Source organism: Hyaloscypha bicolor (assembly GCF_002865645.1).
Source record: "Hyaloscypha bicolor E unplaced genomic scaffold K444scaffold_83, whole genome shotgun sequence".
NCBI lineage: Eukaryota > Fungi > Ascomycota > Leotiomycetes > Helotiales > Hyaloscyphaceae > Hyaloscypha > Hyaloscypha bicolor.
The window spans coordinates 829,267-854,758 of NW_020194585.1; the positions used below are offsets into that span (position 1 = coordinate 829,267).

The 25,492-nt window shown below is 49.3% G+C and overlaps 8 protein-coding genes across 8 annotated transcripts; 3 read left to right on the top strand and 5 right to left on the bottom strand.

The window, feature by feature from the left end:
• Positions 1–1,101: 1,101 nt before the first annotated feature.
• Positions 1,102–1,979, bottom strand: K444DRAFT_407394 (uncharacterized protein). Its single transcript, XM_024872577.1, has one exon. The coding sequence runs from the start codon at positions 1,825–1,827 to the stop codon at positions 1,339–1,341; it is 489 nt and encodes a 162-aa protein (XP_024736569.1). The 5' UTR covers positions 1,828–1,979; the 3' UTR covers positions 1,102–1,338.
• On the top strand, positions 1,914–2,869 carry K444DRAFT_630064 (uncharacterized protein; the record flags this gene model as incomplete). The annotated part of the gene is made up of 3 exons (XM_024883151.1): positions 1,914–2,115; positions 2,289–2,463; positions 2,656–2,869. 3 exons carry the CDS (start codon positions 1,914–1,916, stop codon positions 2,867–2,869), a joined length of 591 nt encoding a protein of 196 aa, XP_024736570.1.
• A 5,902-nt stretch (positions 2,870–8,771) lies between these two features.
• Positions 8,772–11,201, bottom strand: K444DRAFT_643400 (uncharacterized protein; the record flags this gene model as incomplete). Its single annotated transcript, XM_024884857.1, has 5 exons — positions 8,772–9,227; positions 9,276–9,590; positions 9,635–10,432; positions 10,508–10,791; positions 10,901–11,201. 5 exons carry the CDS (start codon positions 11,199–11,201, stop codon positions 8,772–8,774), a joined length of 2,154 nt encoding a protein of 717 aa, XP_024736571.1.
• A 2,387-nt stretch (positions 11,202–13,588) lies between these two features.
• On the top strand, positions 13,589–16,063 carry K444DRAFT_613219 (uncharacterized protein). The gene is made up of 2 exons (XM_024880303.1): positions 13,589–14,214; positions 14,306–16,063. Exons 1-2 carry the CDS (start codon positions 13,878–13,880, stop codon positions 15,622–15,624), a joined length of 1,656 nt encoding a protein of 551 aa, XP_024736572.1. The 5' UTR covers positions 13,589–13,877; the 3' UTR covers positions 15,625–16,063.
• Positions 16,064–16,202: 139 nt separating this feature from the next.
• K444DRAFT_562050 (PIN domain-like protein) lies at positions 16,203–18,613 on the bottom strand. Its single transcript, XM_024876972.1, has 3 exons — positions 18,576–18,613; positions 18,361–18,518; positions 16,203–18,294 (listed from the first exon to the last, which is right to left on the bottom strand). The coding sequence occupies exons 1-3, from the start codon at positions 18,587–18,589 to the stop codon at positions 16,595–16,597; spliced, it is 1,872 nt and encodes a 623-aa protein (XP_024736573.1). The 5' UTR covers positions 18,590–18,613; the 3' UTR covers positions 16,203–16,594.
• A 277-nt stretch (positions 18,614–18,890) lies between these two features.
• On the bottom strand, positions 18,891–20,570 carry K444DRAFT_613222 (NAD(P)-binding protein). The gene is made up of 6 exons (XM_024880304.1): positions 20,193–20,570; positions 19,785–19,948; positions 19,572–19,680; positions 19,480–19,521; positions 19,257–19,428; positions 18,891–19,215 (listed from the first exon to the last, which is right to left on the bottom strand). Exons 1-5 carry the CDS (start codon positions 20,511–20,513, stop codon positions 19,261–19,263), a joined length of 804 nt encoding a protein of 267 aa, XP_024736574.1. The 5' UTR covers positions 20,514–20,570; the 3' UTR covers positions 18,891–19,215; positions 19,257–19,260.
• Positions 20,571–22,162: 1,592 nt separating this feature from the next.
• Positions 22,163–23,541, top strand: K444DRAFT_630068 (uncharacterized protein; the record flags this gene model as incomplete). Its single annotated transcript, XM_024883152.1, has 4 exons — positions 22,163–22,322; positions 22,662–22,883; positions 23,044–23,213; positions 23,257–23,541. 4 exons carry the CDS (start codon positions 22,163–22,165, stop codon positions 23,539–23,541), a joined length of 837 nt encoding a protein of 278 aa, XP_024736575.1.
• Positions 23,542–24,585: 1,044 nt separating this feature from the next.
• Positions 24,586–25,161, bottom strand: K444DRAFT_630069 (uncharacterized protein; the record flags this gene model as incomplete). The annotated part of the gene is made up of 1 exon (XM_024883153.1): positions 24,586–25,161. One exon carries the CDS (start codon positions 25,159–25,161, stop codon positions 24,586–24,588), a length of 576 nt encoding a protein of 191 aa, XP_024736576.1.
• Between the last annotated feature and the right edge of the window lie 331 nt (positions 25,162–25,492).

A 25,492-nucleotide genomic window follows, 5' to 3' on the forward strand; every position in this document is an offset into this window, starting at 1 on the left:
GATAACGCGCAGTGTTGCAGGAGTAATTGCACTGCAATTTTAGCTCTCTCGAGGCAGTTCTCTTTCCCTATCATTGGCCAAAAAAATATGAAAATGACAAATATTGCTACCACAGTGCAATTTTAGCGTCCTCAACGAGCGACAGAACCACTTGAGAAGAACTAACACGACTTCCATACTAAGGTCCCCTGTGCCTACTCTAGGAAACAAAATGAAAAATCAGACCTCGGGACTACCTCTCATCGATGTCAAGTCAAATTGTCAGCGGGGACAATGCTCTCCCCAAAAGGGATTTTGGAATGCTGGCAGTGGACATTGTCACTGCCTGGACAAGCTGTGGATGTGGAATGTGTGTGTGTGTTTGGTGTAAATATGTATGAATGATGGTGCCCTAAGGGCGGTGAAGAAGCTATATATACGCCTGTGCGCAGCACGTGACAGACATCCTGGGTGAGAAGTTCCACTTTGCAGGAATGAGGGTACAGGGAAAACAACCTCCGTTCTTGTATCCGCAAGTCAGAATCGATTTTCAGCTGCAATTTTGGCTCTGTTGGGCTGCCTCTCTTCACTATCGCCTCACTACCAGCGTTAGTGCCACTTGCACCGCAAATTGAGCATTGTCGAGGTGGCTCTTCCCTTCATCTCTGTAGCTAATAGTAGCTTTTTACGGTACAGACTGCAATTTTAGCTCTGTCGGCGTTGATGTCCTCCTTTAGCCTCACCAAGCAAGTGTGATGGAGATTTGCATTACAATTTTAGCGTCCTCTAAGGCCGCAAATCACCTGACTGCAGGTAAAGACAGACATAGCAAACAAGTGCACAGGAAAGCGCTAGGTGTCTTGGGACTTGCGGTTTCTAAGTCAAGCCCTAGTGGCGTCGGTTTCGATAAATGTAACATCCTACGTAGTTTCCCCATCCTGACTCATTGAGACTGTTTCATCCTCAGCTGGAAGAGGTTCCAAAGGGCTGGAGATAGACTTTGAGAGGTTACCCCGCTAATTATTAATCACTCTGCTTCAAATTCTTCCTCTGTACCCTCATCGCCTCCCCGTCCATAATACTTGTAAGAGGCTAAATCGCACGTCACTGCCTGCCGTACAAGAAGATTCAAGTAAAACTCAATAATATATCTAGTATTCTACTCTAAGCCTTATACTTAACCCAAAGAAAGTATCTTCATACATACTTAGCACACTTGTCGAGTACCGCGGCATTGATCTGTTCAACGGATCCATACATCCTATAGAGGACATCACAAAGAAGTCTCAACTTTCTTGAACGGATCGAGGGGAAAACACAAGAGCAGATCGACGCTACGGTGCGAGAAGAAGCTGTAGCTCAGAAACGGTGCAAGAATGAGCCACCAATGAAAATGCCACTGACCCAAAAAGAACTCGACACACAACACCGTACCTGGGATGCTTGGGGAGTCAGCAAGGAGGAACAGGCTGAGTTTGTTCGAATGTTTGGTCTCAAGCCGGAGCCGGAGCCGGAGCCAGGTATAGCCGACGCTCCAGCCTCTGAGCGTGTATCGCAGCCACGAGCATTGTCACCTCGGCCGCCGAAGGACACTTCTCGCAAGACCCGCGGTGGCAGAATCACGAAGAGCACCGCGCAGATCCAAAGTGTTGCCAACCATAGCACCGGATCCCGATAAACCACACCGACACCCGCAGAAGCCCCCATGCCCACTCGTCGGTCGAAACGACAAAAAGCGTCCGATACGGTAGATGAACCCGGGGACAGTTCTGTACAAGTCCCACGGCAGGCGCGCAAAAGACAACCCCAGGTACATAAGGAGAGAGTTTCCGGTGCAGTCGACGACATCGACAACAAAGTTCTACAGTCAAAGCATCATGACACAGGACAACTAGCAAGTCAATGACTCGCTCATAAACCGCCCTCGATTTGGCATGTTCGCAGAACAAAGTGTAGCACCACCACTTCATGAACCCCCATTGCGCAATCCTTCGAATGCAAACAAGCCGAATTCTTCAGGCCCTCGCAATCGGGTACCACCCAGGAAGAAGTCAATTGCAGTCAAGGGCGCGAAACCTCAAGGGATATCAAAGTCTAGGCTCGAGGAGACGAACCGTTCAAAGAGATCCAAGCCACGTACAAGTTTGATGGTTATTTGACACGCTTCGCGTCTATGCACAGCTTCATGGGACTATTTTGCATAAAGGTGTCCCATCGAGAGAATTGTCTCAGCTGACATGGTACCATCTTTCTCATCACTATTCTCGTTCGCCCAAAGAGGAGGGTAGTTCGACTCATCGATATCTTAGTCCTCGGAAAATCGGCTTTCACCACGGCATCAAACAACGGCAAGACTCTTAAATCTATCTTTGGAGACCCCAATATCCCCAAATGCGCCTGGGGTCTCGGTGGCGTCACTGACATCCAACTCCTCGAGAATGAGTCTCGCGCCGGCGATAAGACGTATATACGTGGGCCAGATAAGTCTGTCCAGTTCGATGTAAAACTCGGGTTTATGGAGATCAATTGTTGGATCCGGACCAACAGGAAGCCCAGAGCCTCATGCCAGCTAACGTCTTTGCCTCCGGGCCGATGGATGTCAAGACGGTTCAATACTGCGCTAAAGGCGTTATTCATCTGCCAGACTTGCATGCTCTCTACTTGAAGCGTATTTAGGGTGATTGGCTCGCTAGGGCAATGGAGGAGAGCCCACGCCGCGTGGGCCATTCTCCAGGGTGCCGAGCAATGTACCAACAATGAATTTGCGGGGTCGGCTTCTGGTAGGAATGGCAACAAGCTACCGAGCAGGTGGCGGTGCGATGCCCCACAAACATACACAGGGATGTTACGAGTTAGCCCCAATCCCAAAACCCCGCTAAGTACCGCCTAATTGCGTCACCGTGTAGTGCCCCAGCTGGTCCGCCCCCGCGCATCTTTGCGGAGATGATTCCGAAGATTCAGTAAAATTTGGTATACGAAAGAGAGGAAGGCATGTGATGGTCATCTAGACTTGATCGAGAGATGAACTACCTGCAAATCATTCCAAATCCCCATAAGCCTTAGCGCTTCTATCCGCCACTCCCTACCTGTAGTTCTTTGTGTTAATATGAGGTTGGAGACTATTGCAGCGAGATTACGTTTGTGGCCCTCCACCCCTTGATCTGTTAGGATATATTATTTTCAAGACTTCTGTGATTACATGGGTATACACTCAGTTAAACCATTACAATACTGCAACACTGCCGATCACGGAAATCTCCGTGAAGCAGATTATTATTCAGCTTTCCGCCAAGCAGAACTGTTACCCCCGGCACTTGTGGTGTGGTTGCTGCTAGAGGCTGGGTTCGATGTTACAGCGCAGAATTTCGATAAAGCAAGGGCGCTGTACTAGAAAAGGAGCGGGAACGAGGCGGTGATACAGCTCACATGCATCCCGTCCCCGGCGCCATCTATAGGCCCTTCGACCAGCACTGTCACGTCGGACTGTTGAATCGAGGGCCGCTGCATTATTTCCCTGAGGCATCGTTTAGCGTGTATCTTTGCGAGGTTCACCATATTAACGCCTTTAACGTCGGAGGCGGCCCGGGCCATGTCTGACTTTAGGATGCACGAAAAGCGGAACTCTCCATGCTCCGTAGCGTTGGGGATTGCTGTTCTGCTTGACGGAAACCTCTGCAAGGAAAAATCTTCGGTATTGCTGTTCTGCTCGACCGGAACCTCTGCAAATCGCTTCGGCAATCCCCATGATCTGCAATGCAGCGGATATCTGGAACTCTGTTCCGTCGCTATACTGTGCTACGCTGTGCAGCGTTTAATTGAGTTTCCCCTTATGCGGCCAAGAAAGACTTTCCCCACAGATCAAGAGATAGAAAGACCACAAACGCAAATTACTAGGGCTAGTGGCAGAGTTTGCGTAGGCATTACAGCATACAGGCCTCACATCTCCTTTTCATGTGCAACAATCTTCATATCTTGAGTTGGGCTTATCCTACCGGCCCTTCAAATCTACATGACCATCACATGCCTTCCTCTCTTTCACCTAGCAATATTTACCGAATCTTGAAATTGGAAGGAAAAGCAAACAAATGGCAAAGCACAAAGACTGATTGGAAACCGGACCACTCCTTTCAATTCTTGAGGGAAGTGGGCAAACCCCTAGAGAAGGCGAATTCCATACCCTCTCACATGTCGGCAAGGAATTAAATTTAATACAGAATGGAGATCTGCAAACGGGCATCACAAAGAGATAGCTCGCTCACATTGTTGGTTATTCTATACCAACAGGCGGAATTTCCCAGGTCTGCCAGGCAAACAGTCCTCGATCTTCATTCTGTCATCCAATTTTTGACGGAATGCACTTTCATCGCAACATGTGATAATTAAGACGAGCTTCAGTAGTCAAAGAGGGAAGGATCTGTCCTCACTACGACATGTGAAGTTGTGTCCTCCAGTAAGTCAAACGTCTATAAAGAGAGCGTTCTCATCCATTAAACCCCTCTTTCCTCAATCACCTTTATTTTCAATCACAACTAGTCACAACCACAACTCAATTCCAAACCAAAGGCAAACAAGCTTCCGCTCTAGCCTCCAGCCCCAATATAGTAAAAATGCTCGCTAAGAAAGTCATCGCCGTCCTCACTCTCACCGTTGCAGCCACGGCAAATCCCATGGAGAAGCGCAACGGTTGCGACGTTAACCACCCGGTGCAGGCGTGCTGCGATGGTTTTTTGAATTGCCTTGTTGGTAAGTTACTTTATATTGTTCCCTCATATTTCGTATAGCTTAGCCATCGTCTATAGTTGGTGGGATTTGCGTACAGCCGAATGCCTGTTGCGAGCAAAATGGAGATGGCATCCTCAACTTTTGCGTCGCCCTTTAGCATGATGTGTGAGAAAGAAGTTGGATAGCCTATGACCCGTGGACACAAAGCGCTCCTTCCTTGCCTAATTGTCTAAAGTGGTTGTTGGTTTGGGCTGGATTTCAATGTATGGAGGCTTTATTTGAATTGTGCTTTTGCTATGGATACAGACTCTCTTTAAATCAAATTGTTTGGTGGTTGTTGGCTTAGCAGGAAATGTATGGAAGTTGTTGAATTTGTTGAACTGGCAGATCTGAGTGATTAAATTGGAGCGAATTCTCGGGAACATAAACTGTATCAGGTTTCTTTAATCATGTGACCATATTTTGCCACAGTGTGAGGGTTTCAGTCAAGATATGTATTAGTTCCAGATATAAGACGTAGCGCAAGGAAGTAAAAGCAGAATAGCGCCAGAGCTCCTCAAAAGGAGTTATTATAATTATATAAGGCTAGTACCTTCTTCCACGCGGCATATTAATAAGATTAGAAAGGAAGTTAGTAGCTAATAAATATATACTTTATAAGAGAAGTAAATTTAGTGTATCTGCACGTCAGAATCGATTCTCGCTGCAGTTTTAGCTCTGGCGGGCTGCCTCTCTTCTACACCACCCCACTACTAGCCCATTGCACTGCAATTTTAGCGTCCTTACGGAGGGCATGAACTACATGATTATATAGAAATATTTGGGAGAAGACAATTACATAAAATAAATAATTTTTTATTTCATCTCATCTCTACTTCCTCGATAACTCTTAAACCAGCTCTAGCTAACTAACTAATCAAAACAAGTAAAGATAAGGTTCCCCTCGTCTAGCATAATTCATGAAAAGTAACTCGTTTTCGCTGCTCCGACCCGCAAGTATCGCAAGAGCGACTCCGTTTTATTAGAGATTTCATTCTGCGAGTTGCCTTGCAACTCTGCCAATGCGGGAGCGTCTGTGACTCAAGTCTTTTGAGAAAGTGAGTTCGGCTAGGTTTCCTCTAAGCTATCAGATAGCGGAGAAATTTCCGGCACAGGAGTTTTAGCGTGGTCGAGGAGGGACAGAATCACCTGGCTGTTGGCGAAGAGTTGCACAGAGGATAAGTGCAGCAGAAAGAGTAATTTGTATTGACTTGAGAGGAGTGAGATTTATTAATACTGAAAAGAAGGGGGAAAGTAATCAAGCGGGAGTTGAGAGTTGAGAGTCGAGAAGTAGCGAGATTGAAGAAATCAAAACATTCTCTACTTTCCCCATTCGAATTAGTGAAAGGAAATTCAATTGCTTGAGACTTTCACCCTGCCCCGCTAAGTCAGGAGGTTTAGAGGAGTGTAATTCCTTTCTGGCCTTTAAGGAATTTGCCAAATAATAGTACACTGCAGGCTCGGCGATGATCTGTGCGGGATCGGTCCAGGATCAATCCATAATCGACCCTGCGAAAGTACCTTCCATAGTAAATTTACACCAAAAACTAAGACTTTTCCAAAAGTACTTAAAAAATTCTAAAAAGACTTAGAGTTATCAAAGTAATATCCTTGGTTATAGCCTTGGCTTCTTTTCTTATTTAAATGTTGTTTTTATAATAAAAATTGTACTTTACCTTGAGTAAAGTAGGGTAGGGGTTCGCTAAGGATTTTTGCCTGGATCGATAGGCGAAATCGTGGATCGTGGCTCGGTTGGCGGGCCTGGCACGCTGGAATTCTTTCCCGCCTTCATGCCTGCCCAATCTGCACTGCAATTTTAGCTCTGTAGAGGAGGTACTCTTCCCCCACGTTTGTCGGTAAGGAAACATTTTTGCCCTTTGCCGCACTGCAATTTTAGCGTCTTCGAGGAGAGGCACTCATTACTTGAGAAGAAATCAACAACCTCTTCCCTGCTCGAATACCGATTCAATGAATTTTGTAAAACATGACAAAATCCTGGAAAGCTCCCCAAATCTGTCTTGTCAAACTATAAGGTAGGAAGATGAGCTACCTCAAAATGGAATTCTGGAAGCTACCCGAAAGTCATGGCTGAGACTTTCAGGCACCGACGGGGCAGGACCTTCCACCGAGGCAACCCGATTGCACTGTAATTTGAGGGCCGTTGAGATCACACTGAGACTTCTAAGAGAAGTGATTGGCTGATGAGCACAGACCCTGTGCGAATACTTATGGCACCCTACTGTAGTTCTCTTCTCCCGTTTCCAAGTGCGAATAGCCTCAATAGCACTGCAATTTTAGCGTACTCGAGCCGGCTCTCTTTCGATACCAGTGGCCACCATTGGTAAGTGACCAATGGCAAATTGCAAGCACTGCAACTTTAGCCTCCTCGAGGAGGGTCGCCAAATCATTTGGAAAGAACTCAGTAGTTTCTTGCTGCCTCTGCCTCTCGTTCATTTAGCAATAGAAGAACGAAACCCTTGAGGCGCTTCCTACATTCCTCGGATTAAAAAATCCGAGTGGAAGAAGTGAAGCCTCAGAACGGAATTTTGGAAGGCCAGCTACCGGTGTCTCGGTCAGAGGCTCGGGGAAGTGCGATGCCTGTAGAGAATCAGGGTATTGAGTGGGACCGGATAACACCCGCACTCCCAATTTTAGCTCTCTCGGGGGTTCAACATTCGCCGTGCACTGCAATTTTAGCCTCGAAGGACGGATTCCTTCCCCCACGACCGCCATTGGAACAGCTTGCGCACGTGTGTTTAAAATTCAATTTAGCACTGCAATTTTAGCGTCCTCCACGAGCGACAGAATCGCTTGAGAAGAACTAACACTGCTTCCATACTACTCACAGACATTTCCGCACCCGGTTCGGGCCAGCTCTGCTCGTGCAAGTCGGCCCCAGCAAAGCGAGGAATTGCCGACGGGTAAGGTCCCCTGTGCCAACTCTAGGAAACAAAATGAAAAATCAGACCTCGGTCGGGACTTTCCCTCATCGACGTCAAGCCAAATTGTAAGCGAGGGCGATGCTCTCCTCAAAAAGGGATTTTGGAATGCTGGAGTGGACATCCTGGGTGAGAAGTCCCACTTTGCAGGAATGAGGGTACAGGGGAAATAACCTCTGTTCTTGTACCCGCATGTCAGAATCGATTTTCACTGCAATTTTAGCTCTGTCGGCTGCCTCTCTTCGTCACCGCTGAAGATCCAGAGGACAGATAGGCAGAAGTGAACCATGTACCAGATTGACGATTTACTGCGTTGAATTCACGTTACGTACAAACACAAGAGATTTCTAGAATTACGATTAATTCCAGAAGAGAAGCGTGAAGCTCGTAGAAGCTTAGGAGCGAGGCTAAATACGCCTTAGCGCCATAATTAAGCGAAATTTGTGCCTGAGGCTTAAGCGAATTTTCCCCCTCACACCGCTCCCACTACAAGTTTCAAGAAGGCGATTTGCACTGCAATTTTAGCGTCCGCTAAGGTCGCAAATCACCTGACTACAGGCAAAGACAGACATAGAAAACAAAGTTGCACAGGAAAGCGCTGAGTGGTTCATATCAACTTTTATTCATGCACTGCCCTATTCTCGCCTCCCCTCTCACTTCACACTCATCACCCCCTCTTTCTTCCCCACAATAAGCGCCCCCCTCCACCCGTCAAACAAAAATCCCAAACAAGGGTATAGCAGCCCTCTCACAAAACTGTACCCAAACACACGACCGACGCCTGTAAACAAGATCCACCCCGCCAACGGGCTCCAAGTTGGAACCGTTTGATGAACAAGAAGAAGTGCCCCCAACGCCTGTGTAAGTAATTCCAGAAGATAAACATATGATACAAGATTATTCCTCCGCTTTTCAACCGCAAATCTTTCATCCTGTTGCGGGCCGGATCGTGAGCGCCGTGCTAAGCACCCAAAGGTTGAGATGCGATGTTGATGAGCTCCGGCGTCGAAGCGAATCGTGGATGCCATTTTGTATCGAATCGACTGTTTGGCGCCTCCCGTCTAAAAGAGAATAAACAATTTATCTCCCCCATCATGATGTATTCTTTTGTCTCTTCCCGCCGATTCTTGGACTTGGCTTCACTGATGTCTTTGATTGAGTCCCGTTGACCTGCTGCGGCTCTTCCTCCTTCACTGCACTCGGTCTTCTCCGCTTGTTGCTGGCATTTGGACTCGTGTTGGCACTTGGTCCGCTCGAACTTGTTCCATGCTGACTCTGTTGGAGTTGCATTCCAGGAGCTTGTGCTGGACTGCCACTGAGATGAGGTGAACCGTCAGGAAGATTGAGATGGCCTTGTGCGGGCGAGGTGCCCATGGGAAAGTTGCCCACGCCAGGCGTTCGGGGTCCACCTTGTAGGCCAGTAGGGTTGCCAGCCCCATTTGCAGCCACGCTCGCGACATACCGGTCGAGGGCGGCATAGGGTGATAATGTAGGATTCTGGTGTGAATACCCAAAGAGAGGAGACATTTGACCGACGACTTCGGAACACTACATCATGGTTAGGTGTGCCATCATGCCCAGGAACGGAGCTTATACCTCAAGAAATCGGAACACCGATGGAGTTATTCCCATGCTTGGTTTTACCTTAGACGCCGGAAGGTCGATTTCAGGTGGTGGGTGATTTGGCGACTTCAATGCTTTTGCCTTCTTTTTGTTCATTTCTGGAGACTGCTTTCCTTCAGGAGGGGAATTGGCTTTGTGCCACTCCTTTTGCCATTCGTGCAATGGTCTAGCAGCCTCAAGTATTCGAGTCCGAGGAATGTATTCTTCATGTCCAGTCGTAACGAACTCGAGCAGTTCAATCTTCTGCTCTGCATCAAAATGTGCTTTAAGGGTACCGCTGGCAATCAACTGTTTTTGTCAGCAGTGTAGCGAAGTTGAGTCGAGAACCTTACTTGCGACCCGTTATCAAACCAATAAACGAAACTAGATTTCATGCTCTCGGTGTAGTGACCATTATTAGGCAGTTCCTTCTCCGTTCCCTTTTCCATGATCATCTGCATGTTCTTGATACCGCTCTCGAAATGAGTATGGAAATATCTTGCCAGAGCCGGAAACGCAATCTCATATTGTTTATTCGAGCTGTCGTCCACGACCCAGACGGAGTGCCGTAAGACACCCTTAGGTGAAAAGAACCGATCTCTGAAGTTGAGCCAATAATTTAAATCGTCCGTCTGTTTAGATGCCTGCGCAGCCAGTCGTTGAGCGCCATTGGCCATGTATGCATGTAGCGGTTTCGAGCTCACCCCAAAGTTGGCTAAATGATCGCCGAATTGCATCAACTTCATTAAATACTGTCCCTTGAACTTTTCTCCTTGCCTTTGCTGTGCTTGTTGTTGCAACATAGCGGTTGCCTGCTGTTGCTGTTGTTGGGCCTGTTGTTGCTGCTGCATGCCAGTTTGTTGTTGCGGAGCTTGCTGAGCTTGTTGAGATGGTGCTTGGGTATTCGGAGGTGCTTGCGCAGATGAAGTTGTAGTCTGGACTTGTCCTTGGCCTTGCTGCGAGGTAGCAGTTGCTTGTTGCTGCTGCTGTTGGTGGGCCTGTTGGCCCATCAAGGCTTGCGTTTGCATGTTCTGGATTTGCTGCGGATTCATTTGGTTTGGTTGGCCCTGCTGGTTGTTCCCCCCTTGCCCTTGAGAACTCGCCTGATGTTGCATCGCTGCTTGTTGTGCCATCATTATCTGTTGTTGATGCTGGAGGTGTTAGCCAGAGTCCATTTAGGCGGAAGAAGCCGCAAAACATCGGTAATTTTTGACAGAGTTCCATACCTGGTGTTGAGCCTGGGCTTGAGCTTGAGCTTGCTGCTGTTGCAGAGTATGCTCCGCCTGTTGCTGCTGCTGCTGAAGATGCTGCGGGAGATTAACAGGCCGAGCCATCGGTCCTCTCATCGCATTAAATTGCGCCATCTGATTCATGCCATTTGGCATGCCCATAGGAAGTGGTCCACTGTACTGTTGGGCCAGCATAGCTTGACGGGCAGCCTGCTGTTGCCTCTGCTGTTGAATCATTTGTTGTTGCTGCATTTGTTGTTGTAGTTGAGGATTGTTCGCGACTACATTTGGAAATGGTAAGCGTTCGGCCCGTAACCAGTCAGAACAAGACAAATGATGGGCCAGCGAGCAAACTCAGCCCTCGACTAAAAAAATTATAGGAACACTTACAGGCCATTTGCTGCTGTTGCTGGAAAAGTTGCGCTTGCTGAGCTTGACTTGGATTGAGATGCTGTAGGGCATGCGCACTTGGCCCGCCAGCTCCAGGAGGAATTCCGCCCATCATAGCTCCGCCTTGAGTAACCTGAGGTCCCGGTCCAGAAACTCCCATATGCATCTGCTGAGGCATTCCTGGACCTGGTTGACCTTGGCCCGGATTATGCGGTACTGCCATTCCTGGATGGCCTGGGGCCATAGGATGTTGCTGCATTCCACCCGGGTGTGGTGAGTAGGCTTGGGCCAGACTCGTCATCATGGTGTAGAAATTCGACGATCCACGACGTGGAAATCGAAGTACCCAGACCTTACAGGGAACATGCGCCTCGAAGTATTGAGTCCACCTCCACCAGCCTCCAGGCCGAAGATGCCTCCCGCTTTCTCACGGCGTATGAGGTCGCACTCAACGACAACGGTGTCAATTGCGGCCCTTTGGTCGGCAGCCAAGTCGTGGGAGGTTGGGAGAGTCGAGAAGTTTTGTGTCGTCGCGAACGGTACAGGCTAAATCGCGAAGGCAGAGGCCTCTTCTCCACTGTCAACAACGTCTAACCTCGTCCTGGGCGACTTGTAGAGCAGTCGTGCAACTCCGCAGACGTCGTCGAGCAAGTTGTGTCCCGTGGTAGCACAGTCAGGTGCGACGAGAGAGTCGTCTGAATTTCCCCCAAAGCGTCGAGACCCCGTGTCGCAAATTCCTGGCGGAGTGCTAAGTAGCCGGCGACGGCGAAGGCGAAATCTGAAAAAGCCTACGTTGCCACGCACATGCGGAAGCCGTCAACTCGATCAAAGCGTGGTCGTGGTCGTTTAGTCGTCGTCCCAGAGGATTCTTGCGGGCCCCTTGCGGCGCGGAGGTGGTCGAGGTGAGCCCTTGTCACGATGCAGAAATCGGCTGGCGCTGCTGCTGATGCAACATGAAGGAGAAACCAGGTGCTGGAACCAACCACGGCGCGCAACAACGCAGCAGGAGGAAGGCTGAGCAGACGGTCGTGGGGAGAGAGGAGGAATTGAGAATCCGCTGGTGAGAAGAGGGGGGGGGAGAGAAGAAGAGGAGAGGAGGGGAGTCAGGCGCGCTTTTCTCCTATCATGCCTGTGTTGTGCTCGATGGGCGATGAATGTTCTGCTGGGGGACTTTCCTCTGCGGTTGCGGTTTGGATAGGCTTTTGGGGCCGATGCAGCGCTCGAAGGGGCCTGGCCGCCTGAGTCGGAAGAGGCTGGGACCGACACCCGGACGCGTCACGTGCCTTCTGGTCAGGCGATGACGGCGCTAGCTTGTCGCTAAGTACACCTCCGCTGACCTAATCTTTTTGCTTGATCTCCGACTACAAAATTATTTTCATTTTCTCGAAGAGCTCCAAGACATCTTCATCCTCCTCTTTGCAACAACAACAACAACAACAACCCCTAATGGAAATGGACGACGCAACGTTGCCCATACCCCCCAAATCTCAGCACGACTGGCAATGGTATGTCTCTCATTTCATCTCATCTCATCTTTTCTCTTCTCTCCCCGCGCGCGCGATCTACTATGATGACAATTCATAAATACCTTCTTTTCCCAACTTAATCGCCCATGATGAAGTTTATGCTGTTCGGGCTTCTCATACGTGGGAAGCTTGTTACTTGCCAGTACATGTTGTCTGAGACAAAGATCAATCACCAATGTCGTTGTGCAAATATCCAAGAGAGCTTTTACTGACGCGCAAAGATTTTCTAGCTCGCGGTTCCGCCTCGCCTTGGTAAGGCTTGAGTTGAGTCAAGCCCTCGCAATGGATCCATACTTTGGTGGCAGACGCGTTTGGCGCTCAGATGGGGGCTTCCACACGAAGCATTGTCGTCGGCTGCAAACATCAATACCGCAATACCTTCCACAACCGATTAACGTCTAGGGACTCCATGTCTCCTTTCTACTCTACCTTCCACCAGTGATTAATATCTAGGGCCTCCACGTCTCCTTCTATGCCTCCACACAAGGTCAGTCATTACACATCTCCTACTGTTCTCCCCCAGCTTTTATGATGAAACACATACCACATTCGCAGTTTTCGCTCGAGTCCCACCTTACTTAGAACCTAAACCGGGACAGATGAGGGTATATTCTTCCTTGGATGTCTGATTTGCTGTTGCCGCAACTGCTTTGTCACATGTAACATGCTTCGAAAGCAATCATGCTAATTTGTTGGCGTGAAGATATATAGAATTCATAAGCACAGTACAATGAGTTTCGAGCTGCGGGAGAGAAGTGGCTACACGGTGAAAGAGGCTGTAGACAAATCATAGCCGATATCAATATATAATGAAGATGATGATATCTGATGAATGAATGACACTTGCTCGTTGCTTCAATGCGTTCTTGTGCCTCTTGCCCGTGAACTCTCGCTGCACCACCTGCCAGGACAACCAGGAAGTGGATGACAATGAAACGAAGAAAGAACGGCCCTTTGGTGGTGATTAGACGCAAGACACTCCCGAGGCCACTTCAAGGCACCCGTTCCTCCCTCTCGAGACTTCCAAGGAATTTCCTCATCCGATGTTTTCCGCTGTTATCCTGTTATCCCGTTCACGTGTTCTGTATTGAGGCAGCCAGGATTTTCATAAACCTCGTTAACAGTCTGAAACTTGTGGGATACTTCTTGATCCATACTCCGTACTACTTTGCAAGCGACAATATATTTAAGGTCGGTCGGTATACATAATCACAGAAGCTGTCTTCCAGAATCTGGCACTGCCCCGTTCCCGTAGCTCCTTCCCCGCGATTCGGCTGTGCAGTGTGCAGCAGGCGATCATGCGCAAGGATTCGCAAAAATGCCGCTGATGAAGTAAAAACGCTCAGCACCACAGCCTCACAACAGCCTCATGCTCCTCCAACCATGCTTTTTCTACACTCTCGTTCCTAGATTCTCACTCCCCTCTACTCGCTCCTCCTCGACCATGCGACATGTCTCTCTCCCCGCCTGCCGTCCAGCTGGGCGCTGCAGACCCGTTGGCGGCCGTCTCTTGTCCACACGACCAGGCCCAGGTGCCGCCTGAGATGCATGCAGAGCAGGGAGTACGGCAAGCTAGCTTGAATTTGGAATCACCACAAGAGCGCTCGCATGCACAAACGCCCTCTAGCGATCTGGGCGCGGGATCTGCTCCTCCTCATAAAGCTCTCTGCGATGTCGTCGACACTCAGAGTCCGGCTGCGGCCTGCGGAACAGGCGATGCACAGGACTCGACGGCAATCCCCATGTCTGCTCCTCCGACCATGAACGGAGGAGATGATCCGAATCAAGGTAAGACAATCAATTACTGTCCGGTATCTTGGGGGGGCATATTGGGGGCTTCAGTGGTCCAAGAGGTCGAGGCGCTGATTCTTTGCCAAAGTCGCACCTCCACCTGCAGTCGAGGCTGTCGAAGTCGAACCACCACGGCCTCGTGACGCAACCCCTCCCCCAACCCCTCAATCCTTAAATACCGCGACCGCGACGACGACCCTCGGCCCTGACTCGCCCACTGCCACGAAGAGTCCTCACCATCATACATTCCCGCACGTCTTTTCGGCTCTGCACAAATCGGCCGGCGGGGCGGCAGAGAAGGACGAGTCGCACGAGGGCAAGATGATCTTTGGACACCAGGCCTCTGCGAGCAACGCCCAGCGACGGCGCAATTTTGCGACTACAAATGCTATTACCGACTACGAAGCAGACCTCACAAGCAAGGACCGTGCGAAGCAAAAAGAGGCTGTCAAAAAATTCCTCACTGACAAGGTCAGGACCGATTGGAAATGGGAATGGCCCAGACCCCCACCAGACTCGGAATCTTCCCGTGAAGTATCACCCAATGTCGAGCGATCAACATCGCTAGACGAGCATTGGAAAGAAAGAGACGAATGGCTTAGTGGTGGCAGCGAGAACGAGGAAGACGCTCCCATGCCCACCGCGATCTCGAGTCACGACACCCCAACTCCCAACAGCAAAAACGGCAAGCACAGCCCCTTCCGCTTCGAAACCCCCGATGGAGTTGGCGAGACCATAAAAAGAACAGTCTACGAGCGAAAACGACGTCGAAAGAAACATCTCGCGGACGAAATGGCCTGGAACGAAGGACTCCGCTGTTTCGTCGGGAGAAGAGACGCATGGACCGGTGCACGACGAGTCCATAAACCTGGGATGGGCTTCTCGCCCCTCAAACATACAGCCACTGCCCAGCGCTCCTCCCTCTCAAGTGAAGACGGCGGCAGTTCCACCGCAATTGAACCAGACGAAGACGACTGGGAAGAGGATATCGAGATCCCCATCGCGCCCGCCATCCTGCCCCCAGAAAACGCAATGCGCGCCTCCATCCTGCCCGCAGCATACAACACCATCTACGACAAAGTGGTCGTGCAAGCACTTACCCCCTCCTGCCCCATGAACCTCAAAGACGTCACCAGATCCTGCGTGCAAGGCTGGAAACGCGACGGCGAGTGGCCGCCGAAAGGCACGGTACAGGAGCCAGCCAAGAAGAAAGGACGGAAGTTGAGTGTGGCGAGCCTTTTTGGGTTAGAGAAGCATGAGGAGAAGGAGAAGGAGAAGGAGAAGATCGCCGTAAGTGGCGGCGAGAAGAGCCCTACTGAGAAGGGCGCGATTCGAAGGAGTCTGCAGAAGATTCTGAGTTTGGGGCAAGGGGTTAAAGAGAGTGCTCCGGGGGAGCATGGCCAGTGATTATAGGGTCTTGTGGGAGTTATGCGGGGTAGGAGCGTCGGAACTCGGGGCATAAGTGAGCTTTGCGTACGATCGTGAAGCATGAGCATGGAAGGCGTTTCATTGGATCGAAATCATTGGATCGTGGGTCTAGTTGATACCAATTTGGTCGATGTGGGGCGAGCTGGGCAGCTGGGTAATTGGTAATCGGACATACCGTAATGAAGGAGTACGCCCATCATCGGCATGGCGTTTTGGATGGCAGTTTTGGCAAGTTGCGAATAGGATGCATTAATACATACATACCCTTTTCCCTCTTCACTTCTGCCTTTCCGATTGAAACCTTGTGTGTCATCTTCCCCACATCGTCTCCGCCAAAGTGACAGGTGCCATCCGACATGACCTTCTGGGCTTTGGGTCCTCCGAGTCTGGGTATCAGCTAGACTCACTAAGAAAATACCACCCGAGTTAGGAGTGAATCCACTTCTTGCGTGGTGTGCCTAATCTAGTCAGGTTAGAGGTGGATCGTTTTTGAATTCCATCTTCTTGCAAGAATCGTTTGTGAACCAAGGAGCAGAGATCAGGCCAAGTGAGAATGTGGAAGTGTTCTACAAAATGCCATTCTTTGCCATTTATTATAATGGCCGGAATTGGCATCTCTCCTAATTACAGTGGCCTTTCTCCTTGGGTGGGCATCTTCCAAGCAAGGCTTCAGGTGTGTCCCGTCCCAGTCAAGCAATGCGATGCCGATGAAGCCAATCCGTTTCAAACGCCATTCGTGAGAACACAAGGTTTAATATCATATATACATGGCAATTGAGCCTGGGTATCTATATTTATAGCGGCAAAGTCAAGGAAAGAAATTCGAGCAAATCGTGAAAGTAATGTACCAAGCTTCGTCCAAATGGCAAACTCCCAGCCTGAAGAGGGGAGTTACACACTTAGACAGGAGCAGAGTTGTGAGGTGAGGCTTCCAGGGTTGAGAAAGAAGTCAGTCCGAGTCACCGAAGCCTTCTTCGTAATTCCATTTAATGAGCCGCCTGGGTGGTGGCGTTGCCGCAGGCTGGCTGGGTTTGTTCGCTTGTTGGAGGGTTTCAGTTTCATCGTCGGAAATGAGGCTAAACGCTTCTTTCTGGCTAGCACGTAGCTTCGTTGAGGCTGGCTGTTTCGACCTCGTGACGGGCTTGGAAACTTCTGTCTCGCCATCTGAAATAAGGTCTACCACTTCTTGCTGCCGGCTAGCAAGTGAAGGTGTGGAAACGACTGAGGATTTTGGATCCTTAAGAGGGTTTGTTGGGGACTTCGTGAAGAATGACTTGGCAGACTGGCTAGAGTTCTTCAGAGCTGGCGACTTGACTCGAGAAAATGGCTTAGACCGCTTGGCAGAAGGTTCGTTGGGACTATTGAGGTGAGAATTAGGGTCCAGCTCTCCCAAATTTCTAGCCCGTTTAATTTTTGGCGTCGAGTTTGGCAGTGTTTTATCGTCTTTGCTGGCGTCCTTTCGCGGGCGTCCGTGTTCCTTCCCCGTAGGTGCAGAGGTCGTTTGGGTGCTAGGTGGACTCTCTCCTGACTGAGCTGCCACAGCTTTGCTTGCCTTGAATTTCGTAACCTTTGAAGGTCTCGCCGAATTTTTAATTGCACTCGCGTCCATAGCTTGTGGAACCCCTCGCCGCAAAATCCAAGGCAGTGTTTCGCAAGTCGCCCGGAAGTCATTTTCGTAGAAGCTTCCATCTTTGTTTTTAGCATAGTGCCTCATATCGAGAGAAGTGACTGCCGAGAGGAGGAACGTTGCTTTCACGGTTGTCGAATTGTTCTGCTTTCCAATTTTGACCTCATAACCATCGTTACTGCGTTCTTGGTCAGGACCAGTCTTTATCAAAGTTCGAATAAGAAGCATAGGCACGATCCACTCCACCCACTTCTCCGCTTGAAAGTTGTAGAACTCTTGAACGAAGGGCTGAAGATTGGCTTCGATAACCGGTTTCTCCTGCTGCCATTTCGAGGACAGCGAGTGCGTAATAAGAGGATCTCGGTAATTACGCAGGTGTTCCCACACTGGGAAATTTGGTGGTACAATAATTTTGCTGCCGATGTCTTTGAGGTATTTTACTAGCTCTTGCTTCCACGCTAGCAGGTCAGATTCTGCGGCTCTGCATAGAGACTTGCCCAGCCCTGCCTTGACAGCATCCAGCGAGTTCTGAGTGCCGAATCCCTTGAGTCCAGCCTTATCGTAGTCCCCGCCATTGAGAATGGCAAATAACACAAACCCTTGAGGATCAAGGCCTGGGAGTCGTTTCGGAATATCTTCAGATCGATAGAGCCGGAAATGAGTGTTACTTTTGCTTTCCTTCCCTTTCTTCTTTTCGTAATGGAAGCGTATCAAAGTGGTGCATCCAAACATGAAAGCGTCACCGTCCTCGGTCCACACAGCATCCACAATGCCTCGCTTTTGCAATTCTGAACAGTCAGCTTCTGCTTCTGCACATGCTTTGTGGTAAGATATCCCAAGCATATCCAGTGTTTTCACGAGGAGATCGGTCGACTTGTCATGCGTGGACCTCCACACCTGGCCGCGTTTCGGGGGCCGCTTCGGACCATCAAATACAAAATGGAGTTGTATACCGAGGAAGAGCAGGCGAAGAATTCGGTGCAGGATCGCTTTCTCCATTGGGTTTGACGGCCTGCCGGAGGCTACAAGTCATATGATTAGCATGTTGTACCCATGTGTTTCCAGGGGAAGGTAGGGAATTGAAGTACATTCTCGGATCGCTACCGTCTGGGCTATGTTGACATTGTTGAAAACCCAGCAAGCAGTGTCAATGGCAATGCGAAGGGGCCTGCCTGTCATTTCGTAATGACGAGCTGCATAATCGGCGATATTGGTCACCTCTCCTTCGCCAATCTCATTCCAGAGGCTATCAATCGACTCAATTAGCTTCGAACAGTGGGGGAGGGGCAGGCTGATGTCTTACATGCCGATACCCATCTTGTCGGGACTGAGACAATCAACAGAAAGCGTTGGAAGTTGAGCGTCGTCAAGCTGAAGCGTGGTTTAGATGATGAAGTTCGTGGTTTCGACAGACGCGCTAAAATAGGTGAGACTGACACGCTATCACGTGCCGATCCTTCCCGAGTCACTCCGACTGCTTTTGGAACTGTTCCCGCCACTTACCGCAAACAAATTCTTTTCTTTCCCCTCGATCCAAGATTCAAACTGAACCCAGGACTCAATCCCGGGACTTTGAGCCCACACTTTGTTGCATACCAGCTGAAGTCGGCCCAGGAAACGATTTCACTCCTTTGGAGGTCCCTTTCTCCGATGAAATGCCAGGTAGGGAAGAAAAAGAGAACTTTGAAAGTGATTTGCTACAGCTGCGGGCATCTTGATTGATTCTCTTCAGGAAAAGAATCTACCTGCGACCTGTCAACAACCCCCCAATCGACAATTGATTCCAATTTTCGGCCCTATGTGCTTCCTTTCCCTTCTCCTGCTTGAACCATTCGTAGCAGCTCTTCATCTTGTATGCTTGGTTCGCTAACTCTATTTCCTCCGCAACTAGTGGATATTCCCCGGATGCGCGAGCATAATAGTTCAGCTCAATGTGAGCAAGGCTGCGATGGAATGAGAAAGATTGAACGTCATTGCCATGGAGCGACTTACAGAGACTGAGTGCCTTTGTTGACCTTGATGATCATCCAGGCAAATGGCGCTGGCATGGCGGGGATGGGTTTGCTTGTTGCACGCCTGTGGGCATCCTCAAGCTGGCTCATGGTACAGCAGTCGCCAACAACTGCCAGAATCTTGTGCCGGTACTTCTCCGGGTTCTGTGCAGATGATCAGCTGCTAATCTTTAACCTCTGCAGGCAAGAACTTACCGCAAATACACCAGCTGCAACATTGCCAATATCCTCCGATCCCTTCCACCGTGTCAGCATATAGTCAAGCTCTCAAATCACGATACACTCACGATGAACGCAACATCAGTCTCCGGCTTCAGACCCTTCTTCAGCACCGCAACACCAATTGAGCCGATCAAGCCATCGAAATTCTCCAGGAAGAAGCCTGGCTGGAGAATCCTATTTGCATGACCTCGTTAGTCTCCAATTTTTAAATAATAAAAGGCTCGAGTGAGGTCTATTAGAGGACCACTCCTCAAGTTGTACCACACAGGAGTACTAACGTCCAATTCAAACCCTTTTTACCTAACTCTATGCAGTGGTTCTCGATGTTTCGTTTTGCTTTGTGCGATAGCTCTAGGGTGTCCTCGTACTTGGGCCCCATTCTCATCGCGCTCGAATAGACCAATGTTTGGACGCCGTATGCGAGGGAGATATCCGCAAGATTCTGACACGAGCAGTAATGTCAACACGGAATTCAATTTCGAGATGGAAATACAGAAGCAACTAGGGAGAAGCGGAGAGGAAAGGATTTGGATGAATTCCTCAAACAAATTTCTGCGAGCCACTATACCCCGGCAGGAAACATTACAGCGGAATCACCTCAAGCTACGCAAAACAGCAGTTGAGCACAAGAAACCAATGAGAGAGGGATGGGGAAAACACCGCAAGAGTAGGAGGATATACAATACCTTCCCCTGAAGTTCCTCCCCACTCGCATCTACACCCATACCTGGAAAGGCCAACACGCAGAAGACACCCCAAATTCCGCCATCTTTCTTCAGAACTTCAAAGATTTTACCAATTAGTTCACGGTTTTCGAGATTGCCTTCAACGACCGTGAGGTTGGACGGGTACTTTTCTGCCAGGCGCTGCGCAGCTGGACTCGATGCTTTTCTCGTCAGCGCATAAATATGCCAGCCCTGCTCTGGGTTTGTTGTGGGGAGCAGCAATGCCCGGATCAGAGCCTGGCCTAGCTTTCCCGTCGCGCCCGCGACGAGGAGGTTGCGCATGGCTCTTAAGTCGCATCTGTCAGTGGTTTAGAGCTTCAATGTCAATCCGGTGCTGCTGCACGTATTAAAGGTTGCTGCTCGAGACGGCGCACGTCAGATATTGCCAATCCCGGCGTAGCGTTGTGCTCCGTTGTCTGTTCCCGCCCCACGCCCGCACGCAAGGTTCAGGAAGCGGCCCCAGGCCATGAAAATACCCTAGCCCCAGCGGCCGATCCGTAGGGGCGCCCGCCAGTAACGCCCCACAGTGAGACATACCACAACGTGCGAGCCGGCAGACTTCTAATTCGAATCATTGCAACAGAGTCCAAAACCTTTAAGTTATGTTTCACAGTGGTCATCTTGTGGAAGTCTTGGAAAAGCTTTTGCTGCCACCACCCAGGCTTTCAGCTCTCTTAGGTGCGGGAGGGGACGCGTATCTGCTCTTGGCATCTGGCAATCTGGACTTGATTGCTGTAATCTGGTGGCAATGAAGTGGACCCGAGTGGTGGAGATAGTACTACATTGAAATCGTTGTCTTAAGTAGTATAGCAGGGAGCTCGTTAGAAACACGAAGGAACGCCGTCAAGGGTCTCTTTGGCTGGTCAGGGGACGAAACGCGAAGGTACAGCACAGCCGCAGGAAGAGCAGCTCTTGCACTTTTCCGGGTATTGGGCAGTCATGCTGACGTGGGTTTTTATTCGATACCGAGTTGATTAAAAGTACTTGTGGCTACTTCGCACTCTCAATTGACTCGAGTTTCCAGCCTCAAAAAGCAGAAGTCCAAAAGAAGGCGTGCGAGCATGGAGGAGAAAGACTGGCTCGGAGTGGCTCCAGCGCGGTTTCTGGAGGAACACGTTGTCAAAAGTATTCAAGAGGACTACGTAGCTGAATGGGCTTGCTGATAAGATCTTGAAAAGTTCCCATTGGCCCGCATGCCCACTGCGCCAAGTCCAACGGGGTCCCTTTTATAAGAATGAACTCAAACCCAACCCACGTTATGAATACCGGCAGTCCTACGGAGGTACAGACCAGAATGATAGTAATAGCGCTAGCAGGGGTTAATAGAAAACTCGTGATTTCAACACTCGATAACTTTAGCTACACAAAACATAAAAAGTTTAATTAAACGCTGTAAATATCCATTACAGTGCCGTATAGTAGTGCTACATTTTTTTTAAAAAAAATTGCGAATCGTTGTTGTGATACCAGGTTGAAAAGTTCGGACCCTTCTAGCGCTATTACTATCATTATGGGCTGTGCCTCCGTAATCCCCCAGTAAGATAATGCTAGTGACAGTATCGGCCGTCGCTGAGGCCTGACCCAGGATGTCATTATTATGTTCTTGGAACGTTGCATGTTGGTTGCTTCTTGGGAAACCAGTAACTACCCTTCAGGGCTGGCTCAACTGTTACACCTGGTTACTCGCCTTATACGGCATTGGTGTCGGCAGTGAGGTAAGACCCATCGAGAAATCATTCTTCTTTAAAATTCCTCGTGATACTCTCCTGCATTATTGCCTCGATTCTCTCTTTTATCCACCAACTGCTGACTCCTTGCTCCCCAGTATCCGATGACGGCTGCAGCTGCTATGGGAAACGCTACAGGGGCAGGCAAGATTTCAGAAGAGAAGACCGTCTTCACCGAGAACCGAAAGTTAAATGGTTTTCCTTATGGAAAGCTTGGGCAAATGCTTCAGCCAGTTTATCCTCATCGTGCTCCTCTTGATCTTTCACCACGGGCAAGGTGGACCGCCATGTTTGGAGAGAGTCGCACAGTGGACCTTCAGCGTTTCGTTCGTGATTCCTGCTGTTGTCACTCTTGGCTTCGTTTGTGAGCATCATTTTACATATGTTTCGAGCTCAGAACCTAGCGAGTCGGCAGACAAAAACATTCTGCAGCCTTTGAGACCTTTAATTTCCCATATGAATAGGACTTTGGATTCTAATCTTCTCTGACTACCGGACATTGAAAATGCCATTTGCTTCCTGAGCTCTCAGCGCTGCGAAGGAAGCCACTGTCATTAGATACGACGTTCAATCCCTCAAGTGCACTTTTGAGCACTTTGGTGGGCGCCTCATTGCTACTGCTGGAGCTTGGTTCTGCAGCGGTGTTTTTTTTTCTACGGCAACAAGCTCTTCCTGTCACAATTCATCACTGTCCTGTCTCCAGGCAACAAATTGGTCTTGACAGGATGGCTATGGAATCTTGTCAATGCGGGTCTATCGCTCTGCGGCTACTACTTGGCATCGTTCCTCATTGATACCAAGTTCGTGGGTCGTAAACAAATGCAACAACTCGGCTTCTTGGTGGACTTTATCCTATTCGTGGTACCGGCTTTCCATTACAACTATTACGCAAAGGAGAAAGCCAACATCGCAGCATTCCAACCATGTACTTCCCCTCCTCATTCTTCAATCAGTTCCGTCCTAATAGCACGACTTTCCTCGCCGCTGCTGAGGTGTACCCAACAGCCATACGAATTCCCGCTCTCGGAAAACTCGGTGCTCTCACTGCCGCCGTTCTATACTCCTATATGTCTACCCAACCAAAGTTCTACGGCATACCCTGATTCGACTTGTTCGGGATGTTCTAACAACGCTCTTACTCCCTGACACTACTGGTCCAGACCTCAAAGAACAAGAGCGCCGCTTCCACTACCTGCGCTTGAGACCCTTGCAAGACTGCCGCGGCATCGCAGTCCCATCCTCACTATTTGTCCCTGTGTGGTCGTATGCGCGGTGCGGGCAAATACTATGATCCGCAGCTGGATTATCAGAGCAAGATTCAGGATTTGAGAGAGGAGCGGACAGAAAAGATGAACTCGGAGGAAGATGTGGATATTGCGGGCGAAGAGTATTCGCCTGAGGTGCATGAATACCTCATGAGAAATACGGAGTTTAAAGGGAAGAATGGGAATGGAAGTGGGACTGACGTTGACCAGATGGGTGTGTTATGTCGTGCCTGTTGGGCGCGAGGACATGGGATCTGGAAAAACATTAGAGGCGCTTTCTCTATTGCGGCGCGAAATTGGGATGCGAATGGAGGATGATCCATGCAAGTTTGTAGATACCGCTACAGTTCTAATGGTGAACTCTTTTGAAGCGATCTTAACTCAACTCCAATCTAAACGCGCTCTTTGATATCGGTAAACAAGGCTGCTATCAATCCCTCGTTCCTATCTCGGGCCGATGAAGCAGTTCTCATCGAGCTCCGATTCTTCGACTTGGCCTTCATAACCTAAAATAAGCGAAATTTCCTCACAATCGATTAAAAGGTTGTATGGCTCGGTTGATCTCAACAATGCCCTGTCCGCAATAGACGTTAAACTAAACTCCTGGTGTGGAGGGTAAACTCGCCAAAAAGCGATTAAGCTTCAGTCAATATGCTGTTTCACGGATTTAAAAACTCAGTTCGTCTGGTTTACCCAAGCCCTGGTCCAAAAGGATCAGGGTGATGGTTTTGTCTTTTAATTCTATAAATATTTCTGGTGGGCCTTTTTTCTTTTTTCTTTTGGTTCACCTTTTTTATGTTGTGATTAAGCGAGATGCCCCTTTTTCACTTGGAGGGGATTTATGAAAGTGAAATCATGCGTATTCTAAAAGAGATCTTAAGGGATTACGCTGATTTCGCAGTCCTTTCTACCAGTCCTAGTCTCCATAAGGTACTTGATTTTCTTTTTAATACTTGACAATTTTCAAGTCACATGACTGCTTTGTAGATTCATTGCGATATCACTTCTCATATACAACGCGAAAAGGTCACGTTAAGTTAATTCACATCGAAAATTTCTCCTAGACGATACTATAGATATTGGGATAGGTCAGAGACAGATCTTTATTGCTTTGAAATCAAATAAGGCACAACTCGAGGATCAAAAATCGGAGGACTGGAGGAAGAGCCGGATAAGCCCATCCTAAAACTTAAAAGCGAGACCAACTATCAATCATGCGTCTCCCACCAATACTCATTGTACATCCAATCCTCTGGGTTCTCCGCCAAATCAATCATTGCGTCCCCCAAACTCCCCCGAATATGGCTTTCCCTGTCCCTTTCCCGCTCCCTCCGTTGCTGCCTCGCTCTCCCCTTCTTATTTCTACACATCTCCCCACACCCCTTCTTCCCATGACAACTCGCACACATCCCGCTCCCAACACATCCCGCTCCCAACACATCCTACCTCTCCACTATACACCTTACACTCTTTACACAACACGTGTCTCTTCCCCTCAACCACGATCTCGGCACCAGGCGAGTACCGACTCCGCGGCCCCTTGAGTCCACACTCGACGCAGAACCGCTTCTGTGGATCTTTGCCATTCCTCCCCTTTGGGCCATTTAACATCGCAGTAGCGAATTTTGCTTGGGGCCTGAGACGCAGGCAATCCATGCAGCTGTACAAGTTGAGGGTGACGGCCCATGGTGTGCGTTCTGCGAGGAGGAGAGTGGTATGGGTGGGACACGAGTTCAACGTGTAGAAATGGCGGTTTGTGAGCCGGAGTATGAGGGTTGAGGGGATGTCGAGGTGCGAAATTATGTTGTTTTGGAGCTCGGTGGGGAGGAGGAGGAGCTTGCTTTGCTTGGGAGATGAGGCTGTAGTTTTGGGTTGAGGTGGTTGATGAATGCTGGAGAGGAGGGCTTGGCGGTAGTTTAAAGGTTTGGCTGGTGACATTTTGACGGAAAGCTGTAGCATGAGGAAGAATGTTGTAGGGCGGAGGCGGGGATTTATATATGTGGTGGGGGTTGGGTGCACAGCCACTGGCCAGCGGTAATTGGAGTCAACCAGGGAACCCCTGGATGCGACCCGATGACTTGCATTCTATCGACTCTACGTTCAAAATGAAGCAGAAACAGAGTCGTATGTTTGAAATAATTGATGAGAATAGATGAGGGAAAGGGGAAGATGGACCCCGGGCGGGTTCCAGCAGGAGATTGATCTTCTTGCATGTCTTCTTGCCTCTTGCTTCCAATGGAACACCACCAACCCGACTACTTCTTCGGCA